This window comes from Ylistrum balloti, unplaced genomic scaffold (genome assembly GCF_031769215.1).
Source record: "Ylistrum balloti isolate Yb309-2 unplaced genomic scaffold, AGI_CSIRO_Ybal_v1 Utg371064, whole genome shotgun sequence".
Classification (NCBI taxonomy): domain Eukaryota; kingdom Metazoa; phylum Mollusca; class Bivalvia; order Pectinida; family Pectinidae; genus Ylistrum; species Ylistrum balloti.
Genome location: NW_026782588.1, coordinates 581,975 through 592,723, shown reverse-complemented (window position 1 = coordinate 592,723; position 10,749 = coordinate 581,975). Strand labels below are relative to the sequence as shown.

The 10,749-nt window shown below is 34.3% G+C and overlaps 1 protein-coding gene across 1 annotated transcript; it reads right to left on the bottom strand.

Annotated features, from left to right (window-relative positions):
* Positions 1-3,093: 3,093 nt before the first annotated feature.
* LOC132560456 (cysteinyl leukotriene receptor 2-like) lies at positions 3,094-4,236 on the bottom strand. Its single transcript, XM_060225118.1, has one exon. It carries the CDS (start codon positions 4,234-4,236, stop codon positions 3,094-3,096), a length of 1,143 nt encoding a protein of 380 aa, XP_060081101.1.
* Between the last annotated feature and the right edge of the window lie 6,513 nt (positions 4,237-10,749).

Genomic DNA, 10,749 nt, shown 5'->3' with positions numbered 1-10,749 from the left:
ATGAACTAGTCAACATTTAGACAGCAATTTGAACTGTTCCCAGAAAGGATCAATTCTGGTCTTGATGATATCATAAATTATAACATTTGTATGTTGCACTTTCATTTAGAATTAGATTTTTGAATATTCTGTAATAGTATTTTGATATCATTTATATGTCCTCGCCATTTCATGTTTGAGGGCACAATATATCTTTGCTAAAGATTTTGTAGGCAGTACTTCACTTTTATTGGTACGCCAATGGGAACTGCATGGGTATAGTTTTATATTATATTCATTTGACTGTAGAACTTGATATCAGGTTTTAGATATTCTAGAATTGTTTTAAATGTTCTAGAATGGTTTTAAATGTTCTAGAATGGTTTTCTAGAACAGTTTTAGATATTCTAGAATTGTTTTAAATGTTCTAGAATGGTTTTCTAGAACAGTTTTAGATATTCTAGAATTGTTTTAAATGTTCTAGAATGGTTTTCTAGAACGGTTTTAGATATTCTAGAATTGTTTTAAATGTTCTAGAATGGTTTTCTAGAACGGTTTTAGATGTTCTAGAACTGTTTTAGATATTCTAGAATTGTTTTAAATGTTCTAGAATGGTTATATACAGTTTTAGAAAGAATTGTTTTAAATGTTCTAGAATGGTTTTCTAGAACGGTTTTAGATGTTCTAAAACTGTTTTAGATATTCTAAAACTGTTTTAGATGTTCTAGAACTGTTATATACATTCTAGAAAAGTTTTAGATGTTCTAGAGCAGTTTTAGATGTTCTAAAACTGTTATAGACATTCTAGAACAGTTTTAGATGTTCTATAACTGTTAAAGACGTTCTTGAACAGTTTTAGATGTTCTAGAACTGTTATAGACATTCTTGAACAGTTGTAGATGTTCTAGAACTGTTTTAGATGTTCTAGAACTGTTTTAGATGTTCTAGAACTGTTTTAGATGTTCTAGAATGGTTTTTAGATGTTCTAGAACAGTTTTAGATGTTCTAGAATGGTTTTTAGATGTTCTAGAACTGTTCCAGATTTCTAGAATCAAGTTCCAGAGTAATATACCTGATACACTAAAAGTAATCAGAATTCAGACTGATAACTATGGCTATATATAACCTTCTAGTAAGCTATTCAAAAGAGACAAGAAAAGACTCCTCAGCAGTTCAAGAGGGGCATTCTTCAGCAATTCAGGAGGTACCTGAATATTTAAGTAAAAATAGACTTGGAAATGAAGGCTCTTGAGCAATATAACCTTTAGGAACGGAAGTAAGAAAACTGCAGACTCCTTAATGATCAAGAGCTGGCTAGACAAGGCTGTTGAGTAATTCAAGAATGAAATTGAAATAAAGGTAGACAAATTGCCTGTAAGAAAACACTGCTATATATTAATATAGTAATTAAGTATTGGGGTTAAATAACTCCAAAAAGACAAGAATATTCTGCTAACACAGTAAATAAGTATTGGGGTAAAAGTCTCCAAGAAGAAAAGAATAGTTTAACACAGTTAAAACCCAAAAGAAGATAAAGATAAAAGATAAAGCTCCACTTAAAAGGGAAAAAAAATCTAGAGACATCGAAATGTTTCAAGACAAGAAAAGAATATAGCAAAGACATTTAGATACAAGTAATATTATATCTGCACCGATGAATGACACACAGATGGATATTGATGTAAATGTCAAGTACATATTAGCTTCTGCATTACCAGTCAATAACAAGTTCAAGGTGCTGTTGAAATAAAGGAGTCTTGCAGAGGGAGGCAGATGGGTGAAGGAAAAAGTGTGGTGAGCTCACCAGAAAAACATGAAAGAAGGGGCACTAATGAATACCACATACCCCTTTAAAGGAAATTGCTGATTGGTTATACAATCAATCTCATTAGCATATGAAAAAAAAATGTTGACAACAATGATACAGTAAATTAAATAAGCAAATGTAATATTAAAATGAAATTCAAATTAATTTCAATATACACATAATAAAACTTGCACAGAAGCAATAATTATTAATAATTATATTAACTAGTAATTGAACATAACCTTGTCAAATTATTATCTAAAGAACTCGTACACAATTTTTTATTATTGTCCTGTGCCGTTTTATCTCTCATTCTCACTCTCTTCTCCTCTCTTTTGTTTTGGCATATGTAATTTTTATTTAAACTGTACAATGGTTAAACACAGCACTGATCCAGTTATCAACCTAGGCAGGTGACCAACATATTTAAGCTGACACTCATTAATCAGGAGCAGAATTGTCACAGGATTATGAAATGTAGTACTGTTCGTTAGTATTTACTGGCATTTCTACATAACAGCAAGATATGTATGGATTTAGTACCAGATAAATATGGTATCTTTTATGAGAGTCTCAGTTAAATATATTTTGTGAGTGTACTTGGATGACCTTATATAATGGTTACATTTTATAATGATACAACATGTGAGTGAAAATTTAGGAGGACCGATCTTCAGTGTAGATCTACCAGCTCTTTCACAAGTTGATCATTAGAAACATGACAGTAAAATAAATGTGATTTCTTAGAGTACTCAAGGTGATAAATGACTGGTATGCTGAGCGATAAGAGAAAAATAATAGGTAAATGTAAATATTTCTCTTAAAGGTAAACACCACAAAGTATCATCATGTTGCTCTGAATGTATGTCTGTTGTCATGGTAACTGATATCTGGTAATCATGAGTATCACCTGTACTAGTGATAACCTCCTATTCAGGTTAAAATTTAAGTTTGATTGTTTATTCAGAGTAATAAACAACATAGTGACATATCAATTAAAATGTTTTTTTGTTTCTGATAAAGCACACTAATCCAATGTAACTTAATGATATTATACAAATAATTTCAGATATGTGAAAAATTTCTGGTACACGTAAGTCAAATTGTATCGTGTTAGTTATACAAATATCTCAAAATATTTGTGACTCAAAATATTTACAGGATGTGTATCAATTATTTAACAGCTAAGCTTTTTTTAAACACTTGACAAAAAGGTGGCAGCTTTGAACTAGTGATTCACAATTGGAACTTTAATTAATGAACACAACACAATTTTTTTACTGAGTGTCATTCACACAGACAATTGCTTACAATGGCGTAGTCTCTGTACAGGCATCCATTTCCACCTGGGTAGCACTACTCTGTGACCCGACCTGGAGTTCATAGATACGACTTTGATGACGGAAACACAATTTGGAGGTGAGAATGTCTAGGAATTCGCTGCGGAATGTTCTAGAGAAGAGAAGGCACAGACAAAAGAGAATAATAGTATTAACCCAGGCCATAAAGTATGTCGAGACTCGCGCACGCTCCATCTGGAGCATCAGTTTGCTGTCCTGTAGCCAAGATGGCGGAAACGTCTTGTTGATGACGTTCATCACAGTAGGTGGAAGCACTAACAGGAAGTAGATAGTGGATAGTGCCAGCGTTGTGTGTGTTAGTACCATCTGGTGTGGACCTAGGTTATGGGTATGCTTGACTGGCCTCTTAAGGCAGAGACCTGTTATGATGAGGATATTAAAAATGAAGAGTAGTGCAAGGGGGATAAATGAGTAAAACGAGGCGGACATCCATGGCCAAATCATAGCATGGATGTCGTTCTCATTGTGGAGGGGGAAACAATTGTTCATTAGTTCGTATGTCCACATGGCATGGATACTGACCACTACAAGTCCTACGATGATGATGACCGCCGCAAATTTAGCCATGAAGATAGTACACATTGATGACACCTTCCAGGGGTGCCAAATGACTATGTACCGGTCGATCACCATGGCAACAACAAACCAGATTCCAGAGTACGATATCACACGCATAATAAACTGCCACAATCGACACAACCAATCGGATCGGTTATCTATTGTTTTCTCATCAGCCACCCCTGCAATCCATTCAGAGCCCAAAAACAGATAGAGCGTGAGTAGATTGGCTATAGCATAGGATGATACATAGAAACTGATTGAGTAGGGTTTAAATGTTTTCTGATGAAGCACAATCAGTGTGAGAATGTTTCCGATTGATCCAATAAGTATTAGTATTGGGGGCATGTAGAATGTGAAAATAGTATTAAGGTTCTGCATCTCTAAGTAACTAGCATCATAATCACTGTATGTAGGATTGTTGTAGTCCATTTGTTGGTCGGAAGAATTAAAGGTGTGATTGTTGTCATCCACAACACTCGTCGCACTCATGATGTCATAATGCTCCGCAATGGCAACAGAATTGGACATGACTTTTGATATTTCCGTCACTGAATGCCTGAAAGCGTGTTCGCTGAAAATACTTCTTGTACACCAGAAAGAATTTCACGCCGATGAGCTACAAGATTTCTGAGTTAAGGGGCTGAACAATGCATAGCACCATCACTAGAATAGTAATCACGGATTTACCACAAGTTCTCTTAGAATGATGGGCATAAAAATGTCACTAGTGTACGATTTACATCTGGTTGATCCATCTAGTGATTAAAGCTGGACTGATATTGATCTAGTTATCACAAAAGCTGTCTTGGGAACTGTCAAGATAATTCAAGATTCTCTTCAAACTTCGAATGGGGCTTGTATGTATGTATCTGTTCCACAAATGTTCGGCCTTTTTAATGACACAATTCGCAGGAAACAGTTAGGAATAGAGGTCAGTTTTTCCTTTTATTATTTCATCGTACAAGTGCTGTGCTGTCAGCTTCTTAGCCGTGTTACATTTCCTGTATATGGCACGTGATAAGTTTTTAGTTGATGCAATCAGTGGGAATAGATCAGGACTTACAATCCGCCGCACGTTTGAAAATTGTTCCGGCTTCTGTTGAGTGGATTCTATCCAGTGGGTCTTGAGCTGTAGTATGGTTAAGAGCAAGAACGTCTACACACAAGGCTGGTTTTCCCATTTATTCCTGACAGTCAACCAGTTAGGGATAATGCATTGGTCATGTTGATTCTAGTTTTGTTGATAAATCAGTTTTTCACGTATTCCTGCAAATATAGAAATATACAGATTTATATGCCTTGCAAAAATTTTATTCTTTTAAAACTGAAGCAGGAAATAAAGCAACCTTTGAAATATAAATGAAATGGTTTGTTGCTTATAAATTTGTACCATAACACCCAACAATTTTTATCTCAACACCCAACAATTTGTATCTCAACATCCGATAACTTGTACGACAACACCCAAGAACTTGTACCACTACACCTTATAACTTGTACCACAACACCCAAAAACTTGTACTGCAACACCATATAACTTGTACCACATCGCCAAATAACTTGTATGACAACACCAATCAACTTGTACCACAACACCTTATAACTTGTACCACAACATCCAAAACTTGTACTACAACACCATATAACTTGTACCACATCGCCAAATAACTTGTACGACAACACCAATCAACTTGTACCACAACACCCTATAACTTGTGCCACAACACCCAAAAACTTGTACCACAACACCTTATAACTTGTACCACAACACCCAATAACTTGTACCACATCACCCAATACCTTGTACCACAACACCCATCAACTTGTACCACAACGCAATTAATTAATTTTATCACCAACACCCAATAACTTTTTTTCCTTGAAAAGTTCCATGTAAAATAAGTGCTGTTAAGAAAGCTAGTGTCAAGGATATCTTTTACAATATCTGTTGGACGAGAAATGAAGTAGGAATAAAACAATGTATTGAAAGTGACACTTTACTGTAGAGTGTTGTTATTCTCATCAAAGCTATGCTAAGCATGTAGATAGAGACATTTAGCTGGTGCGTTTTTTTTTAACACTACAGACTTAGAGTGCCATCAAAATAACCAAGTTCATATCATGATGGTAATTCCTTTCCGTCTAGCACCTAATCAAGTAGAGTACATGCACACCACCTTCTTTGTAGAATTAGATGGGGACAAGATTACAATAGGAATCTGCCATTTATAGCTGAAACATTCTGTAAATACTTTCACATAAATATTTTACCTTTAAGTCTCTTATTCTAGGAAGTATTGCATTAAAATATTGCGATAATGGCTGTATGTTGTTTATGTAACAACTATTGTGGATGTTCAATTCATCATGGTGTTTATTTGCTAATAAGTTATAATATGTTAGAATTTAATTGTGCAAAACTTGCTATTAAGTATATTAACACACATCATTTGAAAGCCATGCAAAACAATTTATGAAAATATTTAAGTTGTTTTCGTACATAAACATTAGAGTTTATAATTAGCAGTTATTAAGGAAATGACGCAGTTGATCCTTTCTTGGAAATTTGTTTTCTTGATATGTCCTGATATGAAGAAAATAAGTTTTAATTAGTTAACCTTATATCGACCCAGCAATAAGTCCGTTTTTGAAAGTTTGTTTTCTGTTGTCCTTCAAAATGTCCATTCCTGAGGATTAGTCCATATTTAATTGCACGACTGTAGAATTACAAACAATTAAATGCTTTTTTCAATATCCTGCAGTAAGCCCACCACTTAACATTGAGGAAGAATTTATATGTTCAACTTATGGGCTTTTGTTACGGACATATGGTTATTGACTAATGTTTTGTATTGCATTAGGGTCAGTACAAGTTAAAATAATGAAATTAATGATACAAAATGACAATAAATTGACTTTTTTGTGGTTATCCTTCCTTTTTGTGGTAGGTTCTCATGAAATAGAACAGCAAATAACAGTTTTGACCAGTAAAGTCTCAAGGCCACAGTTCTGAAGTAAGAATTGTAATGGTATCGTAAGTAGGTTTCAAAAAGCTAAGAATTCATTATACAAGTATATCCAAGCAATAGTGAGTTACAGTCAAAAGGAGTAATGGTGCAGTTCCTTAATATCCTACATACCTATACTGTTAAAACTTCACCCTGCTTGAGAGTCACTTCAGTACAGACCTATGATTAAACTAATAATTTGATTACAGTTGTCATATATCATCCAGACATCCTCTTTAATGGACATGAGTATTGCTGTGTCAGTCGGTACAGGACACTCGTGAGGTTTAGAAACATAACATTTAATGTTCCTCAGGTCCTTTATTTTATCCTGAAATGTTTTTACCTTTACAAGATTAGAATAGAATGTCACTAGCTGTACTGACTTTTTATATAACTGTGAGGAATAACTTGATTAACCTTGAATTTTGTTGGAATATCCTTATTTTGTTGTGATTAACATGCAGGAGACTGTCAGTCAAAATTTAATAGATTTCATTTCCTTCAAAATCTGAGAGATTACAACAAATAAATTGACTCTTGTTCTTACTTTGCCAAGAAGAAGATTTTATTGTACAAATGATATTTTTGTTTTATCATTAGAGTTTTGTACAGTCATCAATACATCACAAACTGTTCCCATAGACATCACAAACCATTCCCATAGACATCACAAACTGTCCCCATAGACATCACAAACTGTTCCCAAAGACATCACAAACTGTTCCCTAGATATCACAAACTGTTCCCTTGTTCCCATAGACATCACAAACTGTTTCCATAGACATCACAAACTGTTCCCCTGTTCCCATAGACATCACAAACTGTTCCCTAGATATCATAAACTGTTCCCATAGACATCACAAACTGTTCCCATAGACATCACAAACTGTTCCCATAGACATCACAAACTGTTCCTCAAGACATCACAAACTGTTTCCACTGACATCACAAACTGTCCCCATAGACATCACAAACTGTTCCCATAGACATCACAAACTGTTCCCTAGATATCATAAACTGTTCCCATAGACATCACAAACTGTTCCCATAGACATCACAAACTGTTCCCATAGACATCACAAACTGTTCCCTAGATATCATAAACTGTTCCCATAGACATCACAAACTGTCCCCATAGACATCACAAACTGTTCCCATAGACATCACAAACTGTTCCCTAGATATCACAAACTGTTCCCTTGTTCCCATAGACATCACAAACTGTTTCCATAGACATCACAAACTGTTCCCCTGTTCCCATAGACATCACAAACTGTTCCCTAGACATCACAAACTGTTCCCTAGATATCAACAGCTGTCCTTTTATACATCAACAACTGTCCTCAGACATCCTCAACTGTCCTTGTAGACATCATCAGCTCTCCACTTCGACATCAACTGTCCTTGTAGACATCACAAACTGTCCTCATAGTAATCATCAACTGTCTACATAAACATCATCAGCTGTCCACATAGACATCATCAACTGTCCACTGTCCACATAGACATCATCAACTGTCCACATAGACATCATCAACTGTCCACATAGACATCATCAACTGTCCTCATAGAGATCATCAACTGTCTTCATATGAAGTTATTTATTTTTGTGGTTTGTGGGTTTTTTATTAAGTTGATTGCACAAATTTTTAAGTCTATAGACTGTTAAAGTAGTATAAGTAGCTTGATATATTCAAGAATGAAATCAAGTGTTCTTGAAATGTAGTTTTTTTTTAAAAAAACTTCAAAATGGAGCCCTCAAAAATAAATAGATTTACAGAAATTCATATGTTAGATGAGTGTCTATAAACATAAACATATATAAAAAAAGAAATATTATGACAGAGCATCAGGTGTTTCAGCAGTAAACAATAAAACAAACCTGTTATGTACAATATTCTGTCAAAACAAGGGAAATATTTTCAAAATGTCAAGGTTACATTTAGTAGCAATCTTTCTACAGACAGAACACCGCTCCTTTCAGAAATAAGATGTGACACCTATTGGCCATGGGATTGAACATTCATTCCAACCAAAATGGCAGTGGAAAGCTTTGTCATAGCAAAGGGTAATGTTACAATGATTTGAAGTCCCTGTGTGTAGCAAAAACATCATCATATAGGAAATTATGAGATGGAAATAGCAAGATCATCACTCCATCATAACAAAAAATTAGGGATTACAATAGCTAGGTCAACACTCCATCATAACAAAAAATTAGGGATTACAATAGCTAGATCAACACTCCATTGTGAAAGAAAATTACAGATTACAATTGCTGAATCATCACCCCATCAAAACAGAAAATTAGGGATTACAAAGGCAGGATCAAAACTCCATTGTGAAAGAAAACTACAGATTACAAACGCTGGATCAACACTCCATTGTGAAAGAAAACTACAGATTACAATTGCTGGATCAACACTCCATCATAACAAAAAATTAGGGATTACAATAGCTAGGTCAACACTCCATCATAACAGAAAATTAGGGATTACAATAGCTAGGTCAACACTCCATCATAACAAAAAATTAGGGATTACAATAGCTAGGTCAACACTCCATTGTGAAAGAAAACTTATAGATTACAAAGCTGGATCAACACTCCATTGTGAAAGAAAACTATAGATTACAAACAGAAAATTAGCTGGATCAACACTCCATTGTGAAAGAAAACTATAGATTACAAACGCTGGATCAACACTCCATTGTGAAAGAAAACTATAGATTACAATTGCTGGATCAACACTCCATTGTGAAAGAAAACTATAGATTACAAACGCTGGATCAACACTCCATTGTGAAAGAAAACTATAGATTACAAACGCTGGATCAACACTCCATTGTGAAAGAAAACTATAGATTACAAACGCTGGATCAACACTCCATTGTGAAAGAAAACTATAGATTACAAACGCTGGATCAACACTCCATCCTTACAGAAAATAAGGAATTACAATCGCTAGAACAACACTCCAGCAAAACAGGAAATGAGGGATTAAAATAGCTATATCAACACTCCATTATAACAGAGAATTAGGGATTACAATTGTTAGGTCAACACTCCATCATTACAGAAGATGAGGGACTAAGATAGCTTTGGGTCAAAAGGTTACAAAGTTTTAGCTCCTTCATCAAAGGGAAGGTTTGGTTGAATCAGTGTTTTATCGTAACAGAAAATAAGGGCTTACTGGTTGAAACAACACTAACAACAGACAATAAGCAAGACTGCTGTGGTTTGGAAAATACTTTCATTATGGAGATAAGACTTCTGTGGTTGACATCATCATAAGGAACAATAAAGGCAACATTCCATCATAACAGATAAGGGATACCATTGTTAAAACAACCCTTTTGTTACATAAAATAAGGCTACTGTGGTTGAAATTCATTAAGTTGTATCAGATAAGGAATATCATAGTTAAAACAACACTATTTGAGAAAATAATGCTTCTGTGGTTGAAACAAAACTATCATAACAGAAAATTATTCCTCTATGGTTGAAACAACAATATAATAACAAGAAATGATTGCCACTGAATATGAAACTACACTATCTCAAAGTATATAAATAGTTACAACAGAAAAAAGTTCTAAAGACAAAACAGAACATGAAAGTCAGTACTAGTATAGAGCGAGGGAAAATTCCTCCAGGTTACAATATCATCCTAACATAAGGCTTTGCAATGTTAAGTCAGAAATATCTGATGAATATCTGATGGTAGCACACTAAGAACTAATGGGTATCTTATCAATATAACAAGTGTACAAGATAGGTTTTTGTATTATCAATATACACACTAGGAATCTTATCCCAATAAACAAGAAAATCCTCACTAACGTTAGCGTTACAACATAGTCCGAATCTACACATTATTGATAATACAGCCTTTACTTTATAAAAATGTATGTTTTTTCAGATAAAACGTGAAATCACTGATGCCAAAAAATAGAATTAATACTTACCTACAGGTATATCCTCCAGGATCCTAGGAGTCAATTTGATATAGCCTTTATTTAACCATGGTTT

Excerpts from the sequence above, each read along its gene's own strand:
- LOC132560456 (XM_060225118.1), bottom strand. The coding sequence starts at position 4,236 with ATGTCCAATTCTGTTGCCATTGCGGAGCATTATGACATCATGAGTGCG.